Source organism: Tricharina praecox (assembly GCF_024521635.1).
Source record: "Tricharina praecox strain CBS 144465 chromosome Unknown BZA05scaffold_28, whole genome shotgun sequence".
NCBI classification, from domain to species: domain Eukaryota; kingdom Fungi; phylum Ascomycota; class Pezizomycetes; order Pezizales; family Pyronemataceae; genus Tricharina; species Tricharina praecox.
Window position 1 is genome coordinate 241,220 of NW_026250430.1, and position 26,697 is coordinate 267,916.

At 52.4% G+C, this 26,697-nt stretch overlaps 5 protein-coding genes across 5 annotated transcripts; 2 read left to right on the plus strand and 3 right to left on the minus strand.

Moving 5' to 3' along the window:
* Nucleotides 1-350: 350 nt before the first annotated feature.
* Nucleotides 351-3,262, minus strand: BZA05DRAFT_421561 (uncharacterized protein; the record flags this gene model as incomplete). The annotated part of the gene is made up of 13 exons (XM_051485725.1): nt 351-452; nt 653-765; nt 803-824; nt 1,239-1,295; nt 1,517-1,583; nt 1,944-2,075; nt 2,198-2,317; nt 2,351-2,361; nt 2,577-2,727; nt 2,796-2,842; nt 2,872; nt 2,991-3,108; nt 3,220-3,262. 13 exons carry the CDS (start codon nt 3,260-3,262, stop codon nt 351-353), a joined length of 984 nt encoding a protein of 327 aa, XP_051336204.1.
* A 6,116-nt stretch (nt 3,263-9,378) lies between these two features.
* Nucleotides 9,379-11,085, minus strand: BZA05DRAFT_153098 (uncharacterized protein). Its single transcript, XM_051479025.1, has 7 exons — nt 10,947-11,085; nt 10,357-10,855; nt 10,142-10,174; nt 9,965-10,048; nt 9,675-9,799; nt 9,476-9,589; nt 9,379-9,416 (listed from the first exon to the last, which is right to left on the minus strand). The coding sequence occupies exons 1-5, from the start codon at nt 10,949-10,951 to the stop codon at nt 9,758-9,760; spliced, it is 663 nt and encodes a 220-aa protein (XP_051336205.1). The 5' UTR covers nt 10,952-11,085; the 3' UTR covers nt 9,379-9,416; nt 9,476-9,589; nt 9,675-9,757.
* Nucleotides 11,086-11,373: 288 nt separating this feature from the next.
* On the minus strand, nt 11,374-12,043 carry BZA05DRAFT_153080 (uncharacterized protein). The gene has a single exon (XM_051479024.1). It carries the CDS (start codon nt 11,953-11,955, stop codon nt 11,611-11,613), a length of 345 nt encoding a protein of 114 aa, XP_051336206.1. The 5' UTR covers nt 11,956-12,043; the 3' UTR covers nt 11,374-11,610.
* An 11,846-nt stretch (nt 12,044-23,889) lies between these two features.
* BZA05DRAFT_153187 (uncharacterized protein) lies at nt 23,890-25,040 on the plus strand. The gene is made up of 2 exons (XM_051479026.1): nt 23,890-23,973; nt 24,069-25,040. Exon 2 carries the CDS (start codon nt 24,087-24,089, stop codon nt 24,945-24,947), a length of 861 nt encoding a protein of 286 aa, XP_051336207.1. The 5' UTR covers nt 23,890-23,973; nt 24,069-24,086; the 3' UTR covers nt 24,948-25,040.
* A 1,075-nt stretch (nt 25,041-26,115) lies between these two features.
* Nucleotides 26,116-26,331, plus strand: BZA05DRAFT_408817 (uncharacterized protein; the record flags this gene model as incomplete). Its single annotated transcript, XM_051484743.1, has 1 exon — nt 26,116-26,331. One exon carries the CDS (start codon nt 26,116-26,118, stop codon nt 26,329-26,331), a length of 216 nt encoding a protein of 71 aa, XP_051336208.1.
* Between the last annotated feature and the right edge of the window lie 366 nt (nt 26,332-26,697).

Sequence of the window (26,697 nt, forward strand, 5' to 3'; positions counted from 1 at the left end):
GGAACACTTGGAAACCTCGACTCCTGGTGCAAGCACCTCCTCGCGTTCGCCAGAGCTGTGGAGAGAAAGTCTCAAACATACCCTCGCCCGCTGTCTGTCGGTTACTACATAACTACTACTAGTTAATGCGTTTCGGAAACATGGCCTGCGCGGAATCCGGGCGGTGGATAAGTAAATAAACCAGCCACTGCACTATTTATCTAACAAACTACTGGATATGTGCTCCGCAAGCTCGGACAAACACTGGCTTCAAACTCGAGAGAAAGAAAGAAAGGAACATGCCGTGTCTACATGTCTGTGTATGTTTCATCGTGATGGACTCTACATGCTCTGTAATTGCAGCATCAAATTCACGGTTTCACCTTATCCTCCTCCTCCTCCTCCTGCTCTTGTCCGTTCGGTGTCGTCGGCGTCGTCGACTTGTCGGGCTCGTTCCCTAAATCTCCGCCAAGCTCGTATATTTGTCGTCAAATCACCCTCCGTCAAAGTGCCCGAGCCCCTGTACCCGGTAGGTCCGGAGAGTTGGAAACGTCGACTTCAATTGAGTCTGGACGTCTCTCTCTCAGAGTGTCAGAGTCTCAGATTCTCAGTATGTGTGTTGCACACTGCTACGGCTGCGTGCCCTCTCTCTCTATGTGAAACCGTCACGTACCTGGGTATTATACTTTCCAGCGGTTTGGTGACTGCCGCGGATGCTCTGAACCTGCGTGGGGCTTGAGGATGTATGATATGTATGCAGATATCTATGTGATGTAGAATGTGTACCTGCAGAGGCGGTCGCCGGTGCGGCCCAGCTACATACTACGGTAGATGTGTACCATACTCTACCTAGTGTAGAGTACTAGTTAGTCCCCCCCCCCTCCTCCGCCCCCACCCCCGCTGTTACTCTAGTTACCACTGGTTCCTTCATCTGATCTCCGACAGGGCCCTCAGCTCAGCTCAGCTCAGCTCCGCTCCGGCTTGGTTTGGTTTTGGTTTGTGTACTCTACTCTACTCCACATATGTGTCCTGTAGGCAGTTTCGGATTTGCGCACGGAGCATACACTCAGCAGCAGCAACAGTACCGGTATCATCCGCCGAGCGGCCTGGCAGGTAGACTGGCTGGCTGGTAGCTCCATCGCCAAATCTTTGTGTACTCCACATAGCGAGCAAGCACCACAGGCCGGCAAGAACCGCAGGTCCGCAGCTTTTGAGTCTGGATTCGTCTTGCGGGTACATCCATAATTCCAAAAGCTTACCGGCGGCGGCGTTTCATCCTCGCTTTTGCCCCATTGCATTGAACGTTCCTGGGTATGCTTATGCACTCCAGGTACGGTATGTTATAATGTCATGTACCTGCGTGTATATGTAAGTGCGCTTGAAGAATCTCGCGTTTCGGAGCTAGGTAGGTAAGTCGCACACACCGGCCGGAGTCGGTAGGTACAAGTCGGGTTCGAGAGTCGAGAGGTAGAGTGCATGGTTGACCCACCTGTGGTGAGGTGAAGTGAGGTGAGGTGAGGTGTGAGTACGTACCTACCTCCGTCACGGCGTCACGCATGATACGAGCGAAGCGCCGCCGGCCTCCGGCGTTCGGGGTCTGGAGTCTAGATAGGTACGTCTTTACCGAAAAGTGACAACGATACTACCTATACTATAACACATAAATACACTTATAAATTCGCGAACGAACCAGGAACTTGACAGGAAATGCATGATGCATCGGCCAAGACTCAAGAGATGGGTTCCTTGCTCGCCGGCTAGGTATAGTACCTACATACATATGCAACGTTTTGGTTGAGGTTGAGAAAGGGTATGAGAAAGGGTGGTAGTTACTAGTAGTTACGTTAGTCTGCGCTTGCTGGCTCCTGGCACCGAAAGAGGCGGCAAAGCCCGGTAGATACGGCCGATCCTGGGCGGTAACTACATACAGATCGGGCGCGGAAGCTATCATGTATGGTACGTACGTAGCGGTGCGCTCTGTAACCTGTAACCAGTACTGTAACCTCTCGCTCTGTTGCGCCATCGACTGATAGAGTAGTATGTGTCCGTTCCCATCCACCGAGATCGAGTCCGAGTACTCCGATAGGCGCCCAACCCTGCGTGGATTACCGTACTCACACTCCCCCCACACTCTGACTTCAAACTTTTCCGGTGTCATTCGCTCGTCTACCTACTTAGACTACCTACCTAGCTACATAACGAAGTACATACTACCTACCATAGTTGGCCATGCCGGCCGATGGCCGATGGCCGAAGGAGAGCTAAATATCTCTGGATGGGAAGGAATGGGATGAGAAGGGCCAGGATGAGGGACTTGACACGACGTGCGGCCTGGGCACTGGACAGTGGGTCTCGATCCTTATCGGTTTACCTAGGTTCTAGCTATGTAGTTATTTAGTGTAGGTAACTACATGGTAAGTTAGTGGCCGGCAACGGCAACTAATCGTGGGTAGCCGGCGTGTATGTATGCTATGATATCTACTACCGTATAGTGACCCTGGGGGGCCGAGCCTCCGTGATGTTGAACACGAATAAAGCAGGCGAACCAAAGGCATTCTCCGTTTGTTGCTTATGTAGGTACATACAGAGGTACATACCATCTCCATAGCACCCGATCTCCAACCTCCGACGAGGCCGGCGTGCTGGGATGATAGATGATGGATCAGGATAGGATGGCGGAGCTTCTTCTTCTTCTTCCTCCTCCGACGTACTGGGATCATGATTCTCATCCTCCTCCTCCTCCTCCTCCTGTTCCCATGGGACAGTAGCGAGTGTATTCGTGTACATATCATACACATCACATATATCATACATACCGTATTACAACCTCACACGCCGACTCGTCGGTCCGTCGGTCGGACGTCTATTACTATACCGTACTCTACTACGTACTCTACTACCAGGTAGTAAACATCTGCTCTTCACGAACCACGTGTTTCAAGTTTGAGCCTTGCGTCTGAAACTCCATGCATGTACCCTGAACGCCCTGAGCACCCTGAGGGACACATCACCGCCCTGACACCGACTCCGGCGTGTCGGACAATAGGTAGTGGGCGATGGTCGAAGTGACAGCGAGCGAGAAGAGAAACCTCCCATCCTGGGCTGTGGCCGTGTCGTCGCTGGTCCGAACTATAGTACGGCACATACCTTTTTTCTTTTCTTTTCCGGCTCAGTTGATGTGGCCGTTGTGGTGATGCTGGTGGTGGTGGGACTGGGATTGGGACTGTTGGGATTACCAACCACTCGCCATCGCAGCGTGCGCAAAACCGAAAACCAATGCCATCTCGAGCGAGCGAGCGAGAGCGACGTATCTGCACCATCTCCGGGGACCGGAGGGGTTAAAGCCACTCAGGACTGCCACGGAATGGGATTGCGGCTTGGGATATCTGACTGGGGCTGTCTGGCTGGACTGGACATCCCTCCCCCCCGGCCCACTGTCATCTCGACCTGCTCGCTGGCGGTTAGGGTACTATGTAGGTAGTACACTTCATCAAGTGACTTGAGCACTACCGATTGCAAGGCTATCCCCTGCATCCCGTGGAGACGTTTTTTTCGACGTGTGGTCCCTGGTGACGGTAGGTTCCAAGTGGACGGCTGTTTGTCATTGGTCGGTGACGGCGGGAGGGGCCACACCTGGTTGCCGGAATGTAAGCCGCGCGGATTTAGAGCTCCACTGCCGCTGCGGCTCTAATATGTATCGGTACTGCTGGAGCGGATGCGGGCCGGTGATAGACGATGGCCTTCAGGGGCCAGGTGGGGAGGTGTGGCTCAATCGTCAACGTCGTAGGTGTGAATGTAACGGTCGTCACTACTAACTACTACTGACTACTACTATTACTATATTACTACTACTAACTACTACTACCACCACTACTACTACTACTACTACTACTACTACTACTACTACTACTACTACTACTACTACTACTACTACTACTACTACTACTACTACTACTACTACTACTACTACTACTACTACTACTACTACTACTACTACTATTATTATTACTACTATTACTACTATTACTACTATTACTACTATAGTACTACTGCTACTGCTACTACTACTATTTACTACTAGTCTACTGACTACCTTGGTTACACTGCAATCCCAGCATTCCACGCCTACTTATATATCAGTGTTACCGTCCCTCGACCGGGGGATGGCATGCCAGGACGACGACGACGACAACGACAACGACAACGACAACGACGAGCCCTCAATAAAAGCCATTACCGCGTCCGCTGCTGACTACGCGACACGACAACCCACATGCGGGAGAGCCCAACACGGCTAACGTGTGGGGGTATATGGTTGTTGGCATCCAGTACCTACATAAGTACACACCTACATACATGCACCGCTGCGATCTCCTTTCCCATCGATATCTCATATCAAACTGCAGATATAACTTATGCGCGCATCAGCCGACAGGAGCATACGGCTAGTCCCCAATCAGCTACAGCAAAGGAGTGTCATCTTAACCATTTTCCATGATCCATCTCGTGCGTCCCCCATCAGATTCAGCCATCAGATTCAGCCATCAGCCTCCTGAAATTGATAGATGCGTACCGCGAAAAAGAAAAGAAAAAAACAGTCGTGCAGGATCAACCCGTACCTAGGTCACTGCATACCTCCTTCCCCACTCTCATTGGCTCCGGACGTATCATCCTTCCTAGGTATATCGACGGTACTTGCCGGCAGGGACCAACACTCGCAGGCAAGTCCGATGATGAAAGCCTCAAAAAAATCAAACTTGCGCACCAGCCAGGTACCTAGGTACCTAGATTGGCAATTCACATCGGATTCGGATTCGGATTCGGATTTGGATCGCCGCTCCGAATGCTGCTGAGGCGTTCCTGGTTGGCTCCTCCTTCTGCCTTTGCTCCCCCTTTCACGTGAAAAAAGCAAAGGTATCCACAACAATCTCCGTTTTTTTCGCGAGATCCATCTCCGTTCTATGTAGGTACCAAATCCGGTGGGCACTGCGGAGACTCGAGAGAGGTTGGCCATGCTACTATCCGTAGGGTTGACGCCACTTGCGCAGCCAAGCGATTAGCGATCTGCCGCTGCGCGCTTGCTAGAGTAGTGTGTATATATCCCCATCGGCTCTGTACTTTACTACACGCTTCCCCGTCCAATCACACGCTCGTGCTTCCGCTGTTGGCGCTTCAATCTATCTATCGAGTGCGACAGATCGACCGGCGTACGTACCCCCCATTTATACTCGCAATCAATCCTACGAGGAGCCAGGTTACTACTATGTTTTGCGACATGTCATCCCGGCGCCAGGAAGGAGTGGCTTACCCCCCTCCCAAGGCCCTTGGAGAATTAGAAACGCGGCAGAATATCGACCGTACGGTAAGCGCCACATGGCATCCGTTTCGCATCTCGGGTCCGAGAAAAAGGTAAGTATTTAGATACTTTGTATCGCTTAGATCGTGGACGTGTATTTGTTAGAATGGGTCGTATTATGTGCATCATATGTACACGCATCGGATAATATTGCGTGGTAGTCGCGGAGTTGAATCGCAAACGTTGACACTTCAGCCTGTTCCCGGCCATGGATCTTGGTTTATATCTAATACAGGAGTCTGGAGGCGAACCAGTCATCCTCGGACGCCAGATCTGGCAACGGCAATTAGAGTAGTTTCCCACCACCCCCCCCGGAATGCGTGCCGTTTCCCCATGACATACCTACCTCCTACCTAACTATACCTGTGGGCCAGCTACAAGCTTCCCGTACGTGCTAGGTACGCGCAAATACGGTATACCTAGCTGGTCTGTCTGCGATGGCTACTAGGTAGATACGGTACCTGCTCTAGTCTTCAACCGACAGCTGGTTCCGAATCATATGTGCATACGGTATACCTCAAGCGTGGTTACGGGGTTATGTAGTTATTGAGCCCATCCGCCCGATGAAAGGGGCTCTCACCCTCTCCCTCTCTCTCTCGTTCTCTCTCGTTCCTGCGACGCCTCGGTTCCTATCCATTCGATGCAGGTCCACACTCACTCGTATAGTCGTAGTTACCCAGGCCCCAGGGTTCCCCACGGAAACAACCCTCGTTTCTTCCGGCCCCGAGGCACCGTACATACGCAACCTTCATAGGTATAGTATGTACAGGGCTTTGGGTGATTGCTACATATTTTTCGCCGAAAGGATCCCCCGGCCAATTGTTTCTTACTCTACATATTACCCGACACATCCATAACTAACTTGGTAGGCTCCCGATCAATTTTGCTCACGATATGCGACAGCGGGATTCTCATTTCCATCTCGGACGCTGTGTTCGGTGGTTGGTTGGTTGGCTGGAAAACCCCTTCCAGTATACAGTATACAGTATACGTACATACCTGCTTCTTTCCCATCCTTCCCACGAGTCACCGCGGTGATGGCGGAATCAGTTACCGGACCGGAGGCTTAACGTAAGCACACACATACTAGATGCTATGTAGATGGCCAATATATCCGGTACGAGTTGGATTACATACGTATGTGTCTGTCTGCTCGGATGCTGGCTTCTCCGGCCAGAAGGCGAAAGTTGAAACCTATATAGTACTAGGTAGTACACGAACCACAAACTCCCAGGTCGCACTCGAGTCGCGATGTGATATCTCATGATGCGCGGTTCCAGCCCGGCCCAAACTGCGGATCCACCACGTTCTTGGCCTCGCCGTGCCTCGCCCCACCGATTCTCGATCGCGTATCGATTGCAACGATGGCTTGGCTAAGGGCTTCTTGCTCGCATCGCGGTCGCGATCGCGGTGTTTTGCGCTCGCGAAGTCATGTGAGCTTTTTTCCTCGGCACCCACCGCCGAATAACCTTTGTTTCTGTTTCTGTTTTTGTTTTTGTTTTTTTAAAGTGGCCCGCCACCTTTCAGGCCTTCCTTTCCTTTCCTTTCGTATCAATCCCCTCGACGCACACGACCGACGGACGCGACTCCCACACCCCCCTAGGTATTCCCATCGTACCGATTCATCTCGTTTCCAATCAATAACTCAATCAATCAATCGAAACGTCCTTCTGCTCACCCCCCCCCCCCTTCCCAAACACTCGCTTTGTTCCTAGAACCTAGGTAGTCGAGCGAACGAGCGCTGCGATTGGTTGATTGGTGGCTCAAAACTTAAACTTTGCAATGCGACGTGCTGCACAGTGTCAAGTGACTTACTTACGGGCTCATATCGAGTTATGTATATGTGACCATTGACCAGTCGAGGGGAGAGGGGAGGTTTCGGTTGGGCGGAGATGAGATGAAATCGAGGTGGAAGCTCGAGTCCGGAGGAGAGGAGGAGGAGAGGAGGAGGAGAGAGGAGGAGGGCGCGGGGGGGGGGGGGGGGGGGGGGGTACTTCGCGTGTCATAGGAATAGAGTACAGTATCAAAGCACTCTATGCAGTGCACGGAGTATGAATACACACATGTATTGATTGGCCTTGTATTGATTGGCCAGGGGGGGAGGAGTCGCTGGCGGTGGAATGCGGGGAAATACACCCCCCTCACCCCTCCCCTCCCCCTCCATATCATCCCCCATATCAACCGGTCCCGGCGGGATTGATTGCTTGATTGATTGAGCTACCATATTTATGCACATATGCACATTTCACATTGCACATGAATTGCGGGGTGTGAAGAATACCCACTACCCATCAACCCATACCCTATGCACAAAGCACACGCGCAACAGCACTCGACGGCGCAAACCGTGAATAATTCAAACTGCCCCTCCCCGTTTGTTGTTCGGTTTTGCTTTTTTTCGGTTTGCTTCTGTCGTTCGCTCGTTTCGCCCTCCGGAAGGAAATGCTACGGAAAAACTGCGCGGGGAGGCGGGGGGAGGGAAGAAAAGAAAAGAAAATGTATTTCTGCTTGTTTCCCTCGTCCCCGCTCCCTAGTGTATTGTATGTTGTACTGGTATGTACTCATTTGGGCAAGTAAGTACCTACTACCTACTGGTTGGTAGAGGAACATAGGTGAAGAAGTATGTAAGCCAAAGCCCACGTTCGTCCTGGTGCTGGTACTAGGAGGGACCAGAACATCCGCCCTGGCTGCGCGAGAGGGAGAGAGAGCATCAATCTATGTACCGTCGCCTACGGCCTGCAGGCTGCAGGCTGCATATCCCGCTGGCCAAGGCCGTGGCCGTAGTGATTGCCCGTGAAGCTGCAAGCCTCCCCCCCCCCCGCGCCCCGGCGCGCACAGTAGCAGTAACAACAGTAGCACTATGCCCCACTAGTTCTGTTCGGATTGTTCAATTTTTTCGGAGGACTGTTCTGACTGTTCTATTCCGCTCGGACTGTTCGGACTATTCGGACTGTTTGGAGGATTATTCGGTTCGGACTGTCCGGAGAACCAGGTATTCGGTTCGGACTGTTCAGAGGACTATTTGGTCTGAACTGTTCGCATGACTGTTTGGACTGTATGTACTCACCTAAAACCTACCTACAACATATTTGCTCTACATACCTACGTGCAGATAGACGTACGTACTGTGTGTGCGTGTGGTCACATAATCGTCATCATCACCACCATCACCACCATCACCACCTCCACCTCCACCTCCACCACTAGCATCATCGTCATCATCATCAGTAAACAGCACCTTCACCGCACGTGCAAATACTACGAATGCCCCGCAATCGCACCGCAAATGCCCCTTGAGTCGTCGCCGGACCTCGCATTACATTGTACAATGAACCTAGCCTGCACCGTGGTCCGTTGAGATACCTAACACATGTGCGACATAGCACGCGCAGCACTTATTTCTCGACCGACTTACATACTGACAGTCTGATGTACGCTTGAGACCGGAAACGAAAATTGAGGCATAAAGGTCCTCCGTTTCCGTCCTCCGTTTCCGTCTTCAAGGTGGAGGATTCCCCGGTCATGGAGTCACGACATCGACGATGGAGAGATCTGAGAGATGGAAGAAGAAGAAAAAAACTTCGAAACGTTCAAAGTTCGAACTAGCCCAAGCCCAGCATGTGTTTTTGTTCTCTCCGTACAACAATGTCGTAAAAATAGAAACGGAAATGAAAATGGAAATGGAAATGGAAAAGAAAAAAAGCATGCGGAAAAGAATACCGTAGAGAGCAATCAAGCAAGCCAAACGTAAACGAGCGCCAAAAACCCAAACCAAACCAAACAAACCATACAAACCAAACCAAACTGAAACCAACCTGAAAACCAAACCGAAAACCAAACCGAAAACCAAACCAAACACAGTACGCCAGATCCTTCCATAAGTAAAAGTATGTGAGTAAGTAAGGAAGTGTAATGAAGGATATAAGTACCTGGAAAGCGGCCCTCCCCCCAATATCCCCGAAGCCGGAAGCAGAGCAAAGAAAGAGGGGAGAAAAAAAGATCAATAAAAAGAATGCTCCTATCGTATCAGGCTCTCGGGTCAAGAGTTGTCTGCTGTTGACCCGTTTCCCTCCTCTTCCTCCTCCTCCTCTTCCTCCTCCTCCTCCTTCTCCCACCCTCCCCGTCCTCCCATTCCCTCACTCTCCGATCCACCCGAGAGCGAGACCAAACAAAAACGAAATGCCCTAAGTATCCAGGATCTCTCCAAAAACGAACGGTAAGCTCCCTACCGATGCCGGATAGGTGATGTGACGACTTTTTTCTGCTTCGGGACATCAAACTCCCCCCCTCCCCCCAACCCTCAACCCCCCAGCCGGTAACGCAGACGAAAGGAAACGACGAAGGGCAAGAAATCCGCACTACTGGTTTGGGTGACAATATGGCCGGCCGCACGGACGAACGCTGGTTCTGAGCCGGGGACGGTCATTTGCCCGCAAAGTGCTCTTTGGCGTATTGTTCGCAGGCCTGGTAATACTCGTCAGTAATCAAGTTCAATCCTTAGCCCCAGCCAATGACCGAGTGATGATGGACGAATGGGTGGATGTGTCGACTCTTGTTGTTGTTGATGACGAGTCGATGGGAACGGGAGAGGGGAAGAAGAAGGGGAAGAAGAAGGGGAGGAAGTCTCACTTTTGCCGGCTTGCCCACTTTCTGGCCAATCACCTTCCATTTGTTGGTGTCGTATTCTCTGATAGCCGCGAGAAGGGCGGCACTCTGCGGGGTGTGGTCAGTATCGGCCTCGTTTACAATGGACATCGGACAGCATGGCACTTTGGCTGGTGCTGGTAGCCCTTGTATAATACGTACTTCGTCTTCTCCAAATTCAGCATAGTGCATATCCTATGGATGAGAGTCAGCCCACAACGGCCCGCCGTTAGTTAGCGACTTAGCCCAAGCGTGCTTTTTTTTTCCTTTCCCCGCCATCGATCATCATCATCACCATCATCGTGCGTGATGTGATTTGTGGCGCGGCAACGGAATGAGCATCGCAGGGGGGAGAAACCGGTGGGGTTATGACGTACCTTGTACCAATGCTTCTTGACACTTCCCTCGGTCCTCGTCGGGAACGTCTTCGCGATCTCGCTCCAGGAGTTTCCCGCGTCCCGCATGGCCTTAAGCCGTTGCTCTTCGGCCGCCGTCCACGGTGTGTTGGTTCGCGGTCTCTTCGCCGGTGCCAGGGCGCCGCTAGCACCCCCCCCGCCGCCTCCGCCGCCGCCGGCATTACCACCGCCCGCGGCCGACGACTGTGCCGCCTTCCGCTTCTTGTTGGTCGTCGGTGTCTGCGGGCTCAGGAGGTCATCGTCGTCCACGCCGCCGCCGAGATCCATCCCCACGCCCATATCAACCTTCTTGTCGACGATGTGGGGATCGGTGATGGTGGCGGGGATGATGGGCTGCTCGGTAGCGGGCTTGATGGGCCGTCTCGACATGCTCTGCTGGCTAGTGAACGGAGCCTGGCTTTGGAGTAATGAGAGGAGCTCTTCGGAATATTCTGTGTCGAAGTGGTGGAGTTCCGGTGACCTGGCGGGGTGTACTGTTTGTCGTTCTCTCGAATGAGGTTTAGACCGGGGGGTGGGGGTATGTATTTCGATGGAGTGGGGCAAGAACTCACGACATGTAAAGAGTATTTTTCTCGGGTCGAGAAACTTCCCTGGCGGTACTGTACTTTGTTGTTTGCTGGTGATGACTCGACCTGTCTAGGCGACGGGATTCTCGGGATAAAATCTAGAACCAGGTATGTGGGGATGTGGGTGAGGCAGGCAAAGCAGGCAGGCAGGCAGGCGGGCAAGTCAGGTAGGTAGCAGGTCAGGTAAGTAGGTAGGTAGGTTAGGTAGGTAGGTAGGTAAGTAAATAGGTAGGCAAGCAAGTAGGTAGGTAAATGGTAAATGCGAACGGTGAATATGACGGTATGTAGTGGTGTGAAGATGTTTTTGACTACGGGGTGGAGTGAGTTTGGGAAACGCACAGGCGGCCTTGCTTTCCTGACTGTGATGGTGGCTTTTTTTCTTTTCTTCTTCTTCTTTTGCTTTGCCTGGGTTGGGGCTGGCTGGCTAGATTGATTGATTGTCTGCTTCCGCTGGGGCTTCTGTTTCTGGTTTTTTTTGTTCTGGCTGGTTTGCTGCCGGGCTATGGCAAATTCGGATTTTTTTTCCTTTTCTTTCTTTCCGAGAAATGCCCAAAGAGATAAGAGGGAGAGGATGAGAGTTTTCGGGGGCGGGAGTCGATCAGTAACTGACTACCGTGATCGCCACAAGCAACGTGCTGCAGTTAACCCGCTAGTTGGGGAGGACAAACGCCTGTACCAGCACCGGTACCATTGTACTCACTATATACTCCAGACTGAGGGCAGCAGCCGGATCAGGAGTAGAGGCAGGAGCACGAGCAGCAAGGCGGGAGAAACAACTTGGGGGCGGTGGGGGGAGGGGTGAGGGAGGAGAGGTGGGGAGGGGTGGTGGTGGGTTCGGGATTTGCAGCAGCAGCAGCTCGGGGTACGAGGGGAGGCAAGAGGCAAGAGGCAAGAGCAATAGGCAGAGGCAGGAAGCTGTATGTACAAGGGCTGGGCCGTATGTTACGTTACGTCGGTGCTTTTCAATTCTCTGCCCTCTCGTTCGTTGGTGCATTCGGTCGAGTCTCGCCCAGCAGAAACGAATTATGTACTTCTAGTGCGGGGTAGCTAGGTGGATACGGGGATCATGAGATGGATGGCTGGCTGAATGGCTGGAGAGGCTGCAGAGTGAATGAGCTCCATGGGCGTGTATTGGATGGCTTGTTTATTACGGAGGTGGTACTTTAGTTTTATGTATGCCTTGATTTAGTGGACGAAGAAGGCATAGGGTGGGCATGGTGGTGGTGGAGGTGGATGTGGTAGTGGTGGATGTGGTCGTGGTGGAGGCGGTGGTGGAGGAGAGGAGTATGTGGAAGAGGTAGTGGTGGTGGAGGAGGTAGTGGTGGTGGTGGCCATAGTGGGTGGTGGTGGAGGAGGCCATGGTAGTGGTGGTGGAGATGGTTGGGCAGGGGAGGGGCTAGACAAGTGTGGTGGAGAAGCGCAAGTATTCCGGCATGTGCCTATGGGCGGTGTGAGTGGCACCGAGAAGCCATCGTCGGCCATTCTCGAGCCCTTTCGCTCCGGACTTGGCCATGGCCACTTGTTTATTTGTTTACTTTGTTTACTCTGTTTACTTTGTTTCCCTGGTCCGATTCCCAGTCGGGAAAGTATCATCATCCGTCTACAAACAACTGCCTGCAGCGTACTCAAGGTATGTACATGTCATGTCATGCCACAACCACGTACCTAATGTATATACAGCCATGCGTAGACTCTAGAGTACCTCTGACTACATACATCTTACATATCACCGCCACCATTACCTGCAACCGATTGCAAGCGGCGAGAGGAGGAAGGAAGGAGAGAGACGGAGAGAGAGAAAGAGTGCGGAGAAAAGCAAACATCGAGAGGACGAAGCGAAACAGTATCGCAAGTGCAAGTCGCGGAATTCTCGTTCGCACTATCCACCCACCAGATATCCCGTGGTCGAGCAGGTGTCTGAACTTAATCGATCGAACCGAACGAGCGAGCGAGCGAACCGAATAACAAGCGGAGGATCTCCGCACCAACCCTCGCCCCGCCCCACCTGCCCCTTCCTCCAACCCAACCTTGGGGCCCCAGCCGAACCGACGTCACGCGCATCCGCTGTTTCTTTGCTCGCGGGGAGGGGGCATCGTTCGAGCACCACTTGGGTACTTTTTTATGTAGATTACTTACTGCTGGATGGTGCAGCGCTGCACTTTGGCTTCTCGTCCACCGCCGAATCGACTCAACGCGCAACCCATCGTTCCCCAGAGTACTCCTCTCCCCTCGTGTTTCCCCCTCCATCTGGTGGGCAACCGGGAACCCCCCGATCCCACCAAAGATCGAGAGCGCCTAGCCGCCTCCCTCATGTACTCATGTATGTACTCTCGTTAGTTACTCGCTCCAAGCAAGCAAGTACTCCACATACATTCTTCCTTTGGCAGCTACCTCTGCGACGACCGGAAAACCAAACAAAAACAAAGAAAAAACAAAGAAAAAACAAAAACAAAATATGACATGCAGAAAAAAAATCGTCGTCATCGTCCGTCAGCAAAAAAAAACGGAAAGTAAACATGTATGATATGTAGAGTACGTACCTCTTACTTACTCGCGAGATCGAGAATCCGGTGCTGGCCTATGGGCTTTACCGATCCCAGACATTTCCATTCCATGCCCTCTCTCCGCCTTGTATGTGGAGTACAGTATCCCTTGTTCGGAGGATGTAGTTACATGGATGCGGGGGAGGGGCAACTGGAATAGAGTAGAGTAAAGAGTAAAGTCCGCAGAGTACCCTATGTAAGAAATATGTACCTATGAACAAGGAATACATGCTCCAGTGTCCAGTGTCCAGTATCCACCAGGAACAAACCGTCTGGTGTCCAAGTAGAGTACCCTACCCGGCCAGACTGACTCCGCGAACTGCCGCCGCCACCTGCGAGCGTGCGTGCGTGAGATGTGAAGTTTTCTCCGTGAGGGGGCGCCCCCGGCGAGTCGGCGGGGATTTTTCGTTCGAACTATCTAACCATCCATCCATCTGCTCTGTCTATCTATCCACTACTATACGTAGATAACTAACCACCTCACATGTTTCCGCTTTCGGCCTTTACGCGAAACGAGCCCGCTCTTAGTCACCGATTATCACTAGAATCTATTTCTTCCCCCCTCCCCCCCCCCACAAACCCGTGATCGCGAGGGGCACAAACATCCCCCCGCCGATAGAAACACGTCAGATTTTGTTTGTCCGGAGGAGGGGGGCGTCTTTGGCCACAACCGTCCACAGTCCATCCCATCAACTCCGCAGCTCCGCTCGGAGGTCTGCCTGCCTCAGACCGGCCTGCTGGCGGCACATGCATAACTCGTATTTTTCTTTCTTTCTTCGGAGACGCGAGGATGGACGGTATGTACCAGAGCAAGTTATCCGCGGGCAGGCTTATCCTCGAGTGTCGATTGGCTTTGGGAGGGAAGCACTTGCTTACTACCTAGCAAAGTACACTCTGCACTCTGCAGTGCCCCCCCTTTGGGGTTGTTTCTCCTCGTTTGTTTGGTTGTTTTGTTTGTGTGGTTATTTGTGAGGGCTGGCTGGGGCTGAAAGTTGAAACAGCAGCATTCGATCGAATCCCGGTAAACTAATTGTTTCGTTTCGGTTGGGTTGGGAATCCGTGATTGTGATTGAATCAATCGCCAGTAGATAATGTTTCTCCACCACCACCAGCACAACCACCTGCTCCTCCGCCTGAGCGAGCCCTTTGCGGTGGGAATAAATTATTCACCATAGATTGCGCACCCGCGTGAGGGCGTCGCTGATTGATGCGTTTGGCCAGCCCCGCGGACTCTGGAGCTGTGTTTCCTTTCGCCTTCCCCTTTGTTAAGGCAATCCACTCCGCTTGACTGTATGTACCGTACTCCGGTCAGCCACCACCACCAGCACTTATCATCACCGTCGACTACCTACCCACCAATGTATTCACGAAGCTGAGAGATGTAGAAGTACATAGAATCCTAGATCGCTACATCTTCCCAGGCTTCCCAGGCTTCCCACTGCTCCTGCGGTGCGACTACCCGTCACACAGGGATGCGTGAGGCCCACCTGCCCACCCAATTCGCTGGATCTCTTCATGGGGGCCGACTATGTTTGAGACGATCCCACTGGCTTGGGACAATGGGATTATGGGTGGGCATCCATGATCATCGTGTGCCAGTGTATGCCTGCCTGCCTGCCTGCCAGGAGGTGTGACGGTGTGATGGTGTAAAGTGTGTGTGTGTTTCGTGTTTCGTGTGTGCGACACCCGTCCAGCAACCCTTCCAGCGACACCCGTCCAGCGTCCAGCCCAAGCGACAGCCGAGAGAGAAGAGAAAGAACTGCACTTGTTGATAGTTCACTTGTGTGATGGGGATGGGATGATGAGGAATCGGATGGGGATGAGGATGCACATTGCACATTGCACGCACGCAAAACCGGGTGACGGCGTATGCACTGTAGATTATTCTAAAAGTTGCAGATTTGCAGTGTGTGTACCAGTGTACCACCAGTGACCAGTGACGCTGATGTGATGTGTGCGTCCTGGGCCCGGGTGGGTGTGTGTAGTGTGTAGTGTGGGGCTTGGAAGTTGGAGTTGGTGGTGGGTTGGTGGGCGTTTGTTTCCCTGCTATTGCTGTGTTGCCGATGATCTGGACATGGAGTATCACTCGCGAATGGATCTGGGACTGAGGTTTTTTTTTGTTTCTTTTATTTCTTGGTTTCTTGCTTGGTTGTTCGAGACGGTTGAATGATGTAACAGACGGACTTGGCTGCAACGGTGTGCAATTTACGTCAACCGTTGAAGAATCGACTTCATATCGGCGGTGGATGGCGGTGTCGGATTGATGGATGTTTGTATCATATGTACATCATGTATGTACCCACTATTGACAGTGGAGGGAGCAGAGCTTTGAGTTTAGAGCGTTGAGACACAGAGTATGTAGAAAGAAAAACAAACAAACAGGAGGCCATATAGAGTATTTTGACTTTGCGTTGGTAATTTGGCTGGCCACCGTAGCTGAGAAACAAAGTAGGTACAAAGTACTCTACCTGTGTATGTACGAGTACCGAGTAGAAATTAAAGCGCCGTCTCGTGATGGCCAACCCAACCTCCAAGCTGCTGTGCGTTGGCCATATAGGTAGGCCAATATCGAGGTATCGAGGGGTACATACCTCCTACGTGTGTCCTCTCTTCCTTTCTCTCTCTCACTTTCGTGGGTGTCTGCTTTCCTCGACTTTCGATTTTAACTACATATCTATCGTGCTCTCTCTACGAAACAGCTTCAGCAGCAGCCGCAGCAGTGCAGTGCGATGTGTCCTGCGACGTTCCGACTCCCTCTCATTGCCGCCGTCTCAGTGCAGTTTAGTCCCTCCCGTTGGTTAGCGAGAAATGTCCACACACGAACAAAAGCTCGCCCACCCATAACCCAACCGGGCCAACCCAACCCAACCCACCCATATTATTGGATTTTGGGTGGGCTTCCCGCCCCGCGCCGCCGCCGCCTGCCGCCTGCCGCCTGCCGCTTAACGCCCATCTGCCGGCATTCGCCTCCAACGAACGTTAACTAACGAGCGAATGGATATCGACGAAGATATTTCTTGGCTTGTTGGAGGAGGGGGGGGGGAAGAACAGCTTCGAGATGTTCGAACGGCGTGTGTCCCCGCTCAAGTTACATACTCTTTCGCCGCCACCGCATCGTCGTCGTCCTGCTCCCCCACCCGCGTGCAGCAAACAGGCAACTCGGGCAGGCGCTTGTCCATGCGCACATCTGTGAGCCGGGGAAGTTAGAACAAGTCTATCGGTCTGTCGGTCAGTCAATCGGTCGGGACGGGCATGTAGGCTGTCGATGATAATGATGATTATGGGAGGGGAAACCCGACGCAGAGCGACGGAGGAACGACGACGTCGTCGACTGGGTTTGCCCGGGATGGTTAACTACTCTAGGTAAATATTTAGTTAGGGCCCACCGTGCACACGCGGATGGTTTCCCAAGGGCCCTGGGCCGCCCGCACATCAACAACAACACATCACGATTCCCATCAACCGATGATCAACGGCTATCCGAAAAAAGATTATTCACGCGCGTGGAATTGACTTCTCTGTCCTGAGGTACCGTATTAGGATCTACTAGCTCACTAAGTAGCTAGGTACTGCGATTAGCCATCCCGTCAATATATAACTATCACATCACATCGCGCATCGTTAGTTACATAGGGCCCGATTTTTGATCTGCTGCTACTGCTGCTGCTAACTACTGCTAACTGCCATATTTCCTATTCCGTCCTCGCTTCGCCCTCTTCTATTGCTGCTGTTGTTCCTGCTGGGGTTCCGCTTCATCTCCTTCTGAGTTCTCCAGGCTCCTCCTGCCTCTATCGTTGCACTTGCTTATGTATGTACCGTATGTACATGATCATTTGTTCGTCTTCTGATTTCTCCAAGCAGAAGCCGCCGCCGCTGCTGCTGCTTCTGTGGAGACCCGAGCCGTAGGTAGAGTACTTACTTAACTTAGGCACCTGGGCCTAGTCAACTATTCTATCTAGTGGGACGTCCTGCACGTTGTCCTCGGGGGTCCACGTTTCCTTTCTTTTTCCGTGGCCGCAGCGTGCAGATAGCTCCCTTTATCTTCCGCTTTGCGATTGTGGGGAGTCTGTATCCGAAAACGCGCCAGGGACGACATGGCACTACTGCCGGCCGTTACATAGTTCTGTATGTAGAGAACTTACCTCTCTCGTTCGTGTGTGTGTGTGTGAGGCGTGCGGGCTAAACGCACACACACATGATACTCTACATCCACTCACACGCCCCCGCACCACCGATCAATCGGTGCCGATTAAACGTATGTACATACATGGCTAATCACAGTTGCGACTCCGGCCAATCGCCTCGTCGCTGGTTAGTTTGGCAATACCAAAGTGGCCCTTCCTTCACCTGCAGATGTGAAACGCTCGCAGCTTGCAGTTTTGTGACCGCACCGGACGGGTGGTGGCGGGAGGGAAGGAGGCAGGCACAGACAGACAGATAGGAAACACCACACACCACACACCGTCGTTGTTTACTGCACATGCGGGGGAACGTGACTCTTTTTCTCCTCTTTCTCTTGCTATTTCTCTCTCACACTCACACTCTCACTCTTTCTTTTTTTTGATTTTGTTTTGGTTCGGCAGGAACGGGCTGCCGAGGCGAGAAGGAAGGAAAGAAAGGAAAAAAGAAAGAAAAAAGGTTGAAGACTGGCCGGCCATATCCATGCACCGAGACGAAGGAGAATCACAATGGACGGAACAAGTGGTGATTCTGTCTGGTCCACTAACTACCGTACTCTACACACTCAAACCGGTGGGGGGAATCGTCCAGCTTGCTCGTAAGAGAAATCGATGTGTCTTCCCTCTGCCCCCACTCCGCTTGAAGAAACGGAAAAGACAAAAGAAAAAGAAAACTGATGGTTCTCTAGTGGATGTATCTACCAATGTACTTACACATCACGTGTGGGGGGAGTGGGTGTTCAAGGGCCGGCAACAACAGCCAGCGCCAGCCTTCATGGTCACTCGCCGCTCAACTCCACTCCACTTCACTCCACTTCACTCCACTTCACCCCGCTTCATATCGCCACTCTACCTAGGTACTCTAGTGGCTATCTTGCCCCGATTGACTCCTGTCTGCCCCGCTGGCCTGGCCTGATGTCTCCATGCCTCCATGCCTCCATGCCTAAGTGCGGGCCGCTCTTTCTCCCGGTCATCCAACCAGCCAGTCAGCCAACTATCTATGATACACACCTAAGTACATACCTACCAGCCTGCCAGCCAACCCCACCGCCCACGTTACCGGTTTTTTTTGGGGTGAATCCTGGAGGGAGGGACCCATCTGGGGCTGGGACTGGGAGAGCTTAGAGCTATGATATGTAGGTACCTCGAAATAGGTACCTATCTGCATACCTTCGTCCGGCTCTCCCATATCGATCACCCATCGCCCATCACCCATCACCCGTCCATCGCTTGGTTTGGCCGGTTGGTCGGTCAGGGAGAATTATCCCTCAGCTCACCACCACCGCCACCACCACCGCATCGTGACAAAAGTCCTTCACTGCTGTGACTGATTGACTGGGCTTCTAGATCTGTGGTTTGGAAGCATACGGAAACTCCGTCTTGGGGTCGGAGGGGGCGGGGAGGAGGGGTGGAGTGGGGTGGGTATGCGAACGGACGAACGACGGCGACGATGATGATTGCTTGCTTGCTCGCTCGCTCGCTCGCCTGCCGCCAACCATACCAACCTACCGGCGAATATGATCCGGCTCGACCATCCCTGACTCGGGGGGTGCCACCCTGCGCGTGAGAACTGGGGACCGGGGGGACCGGGGGGACTGGAACTGTGTCTGCACTGTCTGTGTCTGCACTGTCTGTGTCTGCACTGTCTGTGTCTGCACTGTCTGTCCGAAGATCCGAATGGCGTCGTGCGTCGTGCGTGTGTCGTCGTTGTCGCAAGCAAGCAGGCAAGCAGGCAGGCAATCAAGCAAGCAGGGACCGCTATGACAGCAGCCCTCCCTGCCCCTGTTGTGCAAGGAAACTGGTGGTTAGTGAATGGTGGTGGCGGCGGCGGCGTTGGTGGTTGTGGTGGTGGTTGTGGTGGTGATGTTTTCTTCGAGTGCCTTGTTCTGTATGGTAGGTAGATAGTCTTTCCCTTTCGATCAGCCCCGATCGTCTGGCTGGACCGACGGGAACCGCAGAGGGAGGATTGACTTTCCGCTGTCGGATGGATGTACTACGGTATAGCCAGTAGATACCTATGTACATACGATCGATTCTTTCATGTCCAGTACAGTACGGACGGAGAGATTGCAATTGATACCGTACCGTAGTCTCTGTAGGTAGAGCAATTGGAACGGATTTGATGGATGGTTGAGATTTCTTGTGCTTTGCTTCTTCACAAACTGGCCATCTTCTTTCTTCGCAGTTTCGAATGGGATGCGGGCATCATCATTTGAATCCTGCCCGCCTCAGCTCCTCAGCATCTTGCCCAGACAAAGCACAGGGCCCAAGGTGGGGACATCCGACATCTCTCCGTCCCACCTCACCTCACCGCGCTCACGCTTGAGATTGATTACCGTATTTGACGCATCCCCGACGGCCCACAGGCAACGGGCGGCCAACGGGAGCGGTCATGACAAGATACATATGTACCTATATAGATACTTACCGTACATTGCATACTATACATACTACCAATGCTATATACACACAACATTGAACACGGTGCTTTGCTTGTAGGCCATTGACCATTGAATTGCCCCAGAGCAATGAGCAGAGCAATTAACACGGGCATCCAGCCCCACTGTGTCCAGCTCTAGCCCCACTGGCGCTTACCGTGCCGGAGGCGGGGCGGGGGGGAGGATGATACCGCACATCATATGGCCCAAGGGCTTTTTCACTTGTATTCATATCGTATCGTATCGCATTGCTTGCTTGGTTGCTTGGTTGGTTGCTTGCGCTTAAGCGGGCTGGGGGGCGGGGGGCGGGGGGCTAGAGTAGCGGGAGGGAGTGACACGTCCAACATTTCCATTTCCCATGCATCTGCTCCGCGGCGCAGGAAGGGAAGAGAAGCACGCTACACGCTACCTAACTAGTAGCTAGTAGGTAGGTAGAGTAGGTATCGCCTCGATGGGACGTGCGAAAGACGACCGATTAACTGACCGACCGACTGACAGACGGAATTTACGGATGAAGAACGGCCGCTGAACGGGATCCGCCCGCGAGCGAGGGCTGGTTTCCAGCTGTATCTACACTACGTACCAGGTATTTATCCTACGTCCTGGGGGGTGTTTGGGTGACTGTGTCTGGGGGGCAGGAGGGAACAAAACTGGCAAGTGCGAGTGCGAGTGCAAGAGCAGAAACAAGAACATCCTCGCCGCCCGGGGGCGCGAGTGTTTTGCAACATGACAGCGGGTTTGTTCTCCGTGTGAGAGATAGGTAGTGGGTGCTGTTTTGTGGGAGTGTGAGCTTGCGTGCGTTGCTTGGTGCTTGGTTTCTGCTTGCTTGCTTGCTTGCTGCGTGCGTCTGCTTGCTGCTCGGTACAAACATCCCACTCTGGGCCTGGCCAGCCTGGCTAGGCGCCTGCCGTTTCGTTTCTTCTTCGTCTTCTTCGTCTGTTCCTACTCTTCACGCACGCGAAACGCCCTGCAGGCTGGCCCCGCATACTAGGTATACTAGGTATACTAGGTATAGCAAGGGGTTCTTATAGGTACTACAGACCCGCGAGTGTCAAACATCAATCCTCGTCAATGTTCAAACGAGGTTGTTGCAAGTCGCAGCGATACGACATGGGTTCCTCTATAGAGTAGTATTGCTCTATGAGATGGAGAGACTCGAGAGGGTGTGGAGGACACTATGCATGGGAGGTGAGTGGTGGGGAGGTGGGACGGGGGCAGAATGGAAAAGATGGAGAAGAATATTCGAAGAAGGTGAAGAAGAAGGTGAAGAAGAAGAGAAGAAGGGAAGAAGGGAAGGGAAGAGAAGGGAAGGGAAGGGAAGAGAAGGCAAGATCCATCCATCATCTATCGTTCATCTGTCCATCCATATGGCTGGAAAGTGCCGAGAGAAGAGGAACGAATTACGGGATCGCAAAATCTATCCAGCCTCTAAGAAATTCACACTCTACATACTCTAGGTACGGTAGACATGTACTCTAGGTACTCTACTCTATAGACACACACACCGCTTTACCGGGCTCTGCCCATCAGAGCAACATTTTCTGCGGTGATGCTCTCTCTCCACACTCCATCGGAGTTGCTCGATTGGAACCAATCCACCACCCACCGGGAAAGAAAAAAAAGGACCAAAGGGAGTACCTACATTTGTAAAACAATATGATGCACGACAGAGAAGAAGCGTGCTGTGACACGGCGACAGAGAGTGTCCCGGACCGTGGCCGTGGTGACCTGCCTTCTTTGTCCGCCGCCGTGGTCGTGAGTTCGTGAATTCGTGAATTCGTGCCCCATGGGACATAATTGATGGATGGATGGATGGATGGATGGATGGGACGGTGGATGGATGGACGGATGGCTGGATGGCTGGATGGATGAACCGGATCGTCCATTACGAGACCAGCGAGCAAGTAGGCAGGCGATCGAAGTGCAGTTGAATTAGGGACCAATATGGCTCATGCCATGGCCCACGGACGGCCGGCGAGAGCGGACTTGCAGGTCGTCCTCATCGTCGTCGTTGTCGTCGTTGTCGGCGGCGGCGAGCGAGTTGGATCGACGGGGCATCTGGATAGTTACTCTTGAGACCGGACGTAGTGTAGATACAGACGGACCGACCGACCGACAGACACGCTCGACAGAGCTATGCAGGTCTGCACTCCACTATCATAGTTGTAGACCCTTGAATGGAGTATGTACACTACTCACCTAGGTGTGTATGTATGTACACGATGGTTATGCCCGGCCCATAGTAAGATGGGATGGACGTAACAATAGCTACTTAGCTAACCAGAGTAACTACCTACAGTAACTAACCGCAAGACTCCCGCTAGGACTGGATTGGATAAACTTCTTACGCCGTCCAAACGTGTTGCGGCCGTTGCTGCAAGTCCCATCCCCATCCATCCCTCCTTCTCAGGTTCCTTCTCCTAGAGGACTCCCCCGGCCCTTTGGATAGCTATCGGTATGTAGCGGGAGCTGTAACGCTGCTGCTGCTTACTGCTTGCCGGGAAGGGAAGGGGTGGTGGTGGTGGTGGTGGTGGTGGTGGTGGTGGGCGAGCTTCCCCTGGTAACTGACACAAGTTCCTCCCCGGAAACCACACATCCACCCCCCCGTGGCCCATAACCCACGGCCGGCCCATCCCCCCTCCCCCACGCCCCAACCAACAGCATCCCACCCCCCGTTACAGGTCTCGCAGCTAAAGGGCTAGGAGGGCGTGTACCAGCATCCGTCTTGCCTTAGTTCCTCAAGCATGGACAACGCAGTAAGTCGGGTTCGCAAAAAAGGCACAGGCTGGCTGGCTGGCCACGGCCACGGCTCTGAAAGCCTTCAAGCCCTGGGCGAGACTCAAGTGAATCCCCATTTACACATTTCTTTAAAGCGCCGTTCCCTTTCTTTCCTTTCGGGGTTTGCACTCGATAATCATCACTCCAGTCCGTGCGTATCGACCCATTCCATTTCGGCACTTTGTTCCCTTGTTCCAACGACCACGATTGAAAGCCGACAACAACTCAGTCAATTGCAGCTTCCTCCATTACTTTTTTTTTGATTATTTTCGATTTTATCTCATTCGGAAGAAAGAAAGAAATAAACAAGGTCGTAGCCTGTGCCTGCTGTACCTGTGCCTGCCCTGCCTGCCCTGCGTGCCGGACAGCATCGAACCCATTCCAACAACCCGCTACTACGCACTACCAATACCAATCTACTACCCTCCACTACTACCACCGCTACCGCTGCTACCACTACTACCACCACCACACCACTCTACATATACATACCCGCATCCCCATCTCAATCGTCCAGCCTACATACTACATACCTCTTCTCAAAGGCGAAGGAACAACAAAATCTACAGCAATACCAACATCCACAACTACAACAACACTTACATATAAGACAACCCGCCCTGCTCTGCATACTCTCGCCTGTCTCCTGTATCTGTGTCTTATCTCTATTCACCTTCGACCATCTGCCTCATCTCTTCTCTTCTCTTCTACATCTACTCCCGCATCTACTTCTTTCGTGCGACAACCCCGACTTGCCCATACAGTCGGACCGGACGGATACAACTGCTGCCTCCTTCTCCAGTTTCCTCCTCTTGCCTACGCATAATTATTACACCTGCTCGGCTCTGTCGACTTTGAGCCACTTTGTTCACAATGAGTTCGCCAACCACAACCACCGCGGCACTTTCGCCAGCCGCAGCTACCCCTACTCCTACACCTCCAGTATCCAAGGTACGCTGATTCCGCTTACCCCCCCCCCCCCCCCCCCACCTACCGAGAACGATGTACTGACGGGTCCAATTAGGGTCGGAAAGGTGCTGCAGCAGGAGGCGGAAAGGCCTGGACCGCGGAAGAGGTATGCCACTATATTTCGCTCCTATACGTGGTCACGCACGAAAGGAATAAATTCGAGAGAACGACTTAACTGACTATCGATTCCTTTTAAATTAGGAAGTCTATCTGCTTCAGATGCGACTCGAGAGAGTGGCCTACAAGAAGATTGCCAGCCATCTGGACAAGACCGAGCTAGCCTGTCGGCTTCACTACCACCAGCTCTCACACGGCGGCAACCGGCGCAAGAGGAACAGCTCGGTCTCATCGACCTCATCAAACACACCTGCCGGCAGCCCGGCCACCAGCCCGTCAGCAGCATCGCCTCTCTCCACAACAAAAATAACCACAACAACAACAAAGCCTTTCATCGCGTCAAGTTTCTCCCCCGTCAATGCCGCAGGCGCCATCCAAAAGTCGGGAACACCATGCAATCCGCTCTCCAAGATCAAGGGCAAGCCTTTGCTTCCCAAGCCCGCGGATGCGGCCACCTCCGGTGCTGGCGCCATCTCGACACCGCGCCGACAGAACGCTAAGGGCGGAAAGCCGCTAAGGGTGCACTGCAACCCCGACAGCATCGACAAGGAGAAACTCAAGAGGCTGGTGAAGCAGAACGAGCCCAAGTTTTGGGAGTTGATCGCGGCACAGTACGGCGAGCCGATCGACGGGGAATACCTTCGCACCATCTGGACCAAGGGTTTCGGATCCGAGACGCCGCCGACCCCTGCCATTTCTCCCGCTAGCCAGGCCACTTCCCCGGTAGTCGAGATGAGCGGTATGGACGACGGCAACAGCCACACCGTGGCAACCGTCAGCGAAGTTTCCACGCCTTCGTCGGCGTCTCTCAGCCCGACCAACGTAGCCTTCAGCGCTTCCGAGGTGGCTTCCATACGGGAAGAGGAGACCATGGGTGATTTGATGGAGGAGTGCCAGGTGCAGAAGCAGCCACCGGCAATGGTGGGTATTGCCACGGTTGAAACCGTCCAGATGTCATCATGAAACGTGGACGAAACGGAAACCACGACAGGATGAGACTATACTCCCAACAACAACGCAACTACCACCACCTCACCGTACCTCGCCTCGCCCATGACCTCAACTGATTTACGATAAACCCTTACTGTTACGCGTTATTCCTTTTTGGTTAACCCCCCTTAATCTTATCCGATATAAGGCACGATTTTATGACGGACAACAACCTTTTTTTTTCACAAAAGAGGAGACGGAGTTTCGGTTCTTTTTTCTTTCCTTTCTTTTTTCTTTACGTTTCGATCTTTTTTTCTTGCTTTCCACCGCAAGTGCTTTTTCCATTCTGCCATCTTTTTGCTTTCTTTTTCGCGTTGTGTTTTTCCTGCGTTGCTGTTCATTCAGTTTTCCCTGTTAGCTGTCTTGTTTGCTTGCTTTTACTGCGCTGCACATTGGGTTGGTTTTTACGGGGAAACTTCATCATCATCATCATCATCACACCGCCATCATCATCATCATCATCATCACACCGCCATCATCATCATCGTCATCTAGTAGTTATTAGTATTGGTTTTTTTGGCTTCGCTTTCTTTTTTCTTCTACTTTTTGCTTTGTATAGGTCGGTTCTTTTATGCATCGTCTTCTGGGGGTCGGCGCGGGTTATGTTACGGGTTCATTGGCGCAAGGGAAAATGCTTGGGATATGTTACGGAGTGGGTGTGGCGCTACAACTTCCATCGACATCATCATTCTTTGGATTGTGGGGGGATAGGGTTGGGATATCGGACGGGCCGGGATTGGGATTGAGGGGAAAGGAAGGGAATGGCTGCAGTATGCGCTGGATGCTGGATGGGATAATGGATGGGATGAACTGGAGGAGGGTCGGTCAGTCGGGTCGGGTCAATCGGTGGGGGAAACGGGAGATGCAATGGATGGAAGATTCTTTTCTTTCTTTCTACATATCTCCCACGCACGCCAACAGCGGGATTAGGATTGGATTACGGGATTGGGGATTGGGTTGCTTTTCTTTTTCTTTTTTTTTTCCTGTTCGATCTTGGTTCTCTCTGGATCTGGGAAGGGGGAAGGGGTTTGGGATATTTTTAATTTCTATCACTGCTAGTTGCTAGTTGCTATGACCTAGTTTAGTTTACTTAACTTATCTAACACATTACTTAAAGTACGCTAAATACCTTTCTACTGCCATGACCTTAATCTTTTCTTTGTTCCCGAGTGCGGTGATTGACTGGTTCGTTTGTTGGCTGGGTTGGCTCCGTGTGCACTGTGCACTGTGGAATCGACGATGCCTTTGCCTTTGCCCTTTATCCAGAACGAAACGTGAAGGGAAGGGGAACGGGGTGAATTGTGACGTTTGTGAATATCTACTCCGTACACTGTGTTTCCGATCCAGTTGTAGGTAGCTCCAGTTACAGCTCCAGTTACAGCTCCAGTAGCAGCTCCAGGCTCCAGTTTCAGTTCTAATATATAATGCACCTCGAGCATCGCCACGACCACAAGCCACCATCACGATCACGATCTGCAAACGTCTACTCTACCGTTTGAAAAGCTTTAAGCACAATGGACAATGGGATGAGTTTTTTTCTTTCCGCGGAGGGCCCACACAGCAACAATAATAGCAATAAGAACAACAAGAATAACAGTAACAATGACAGCAGCAACAATACCAGCAGCAGTAGTAACAGCAACAACAGTAAGAGCAGTAACAACAACAAGGCCCTTCCTTGTATGTAAATGTATGTAAATGTATGATACGATCCGCTAGCTAG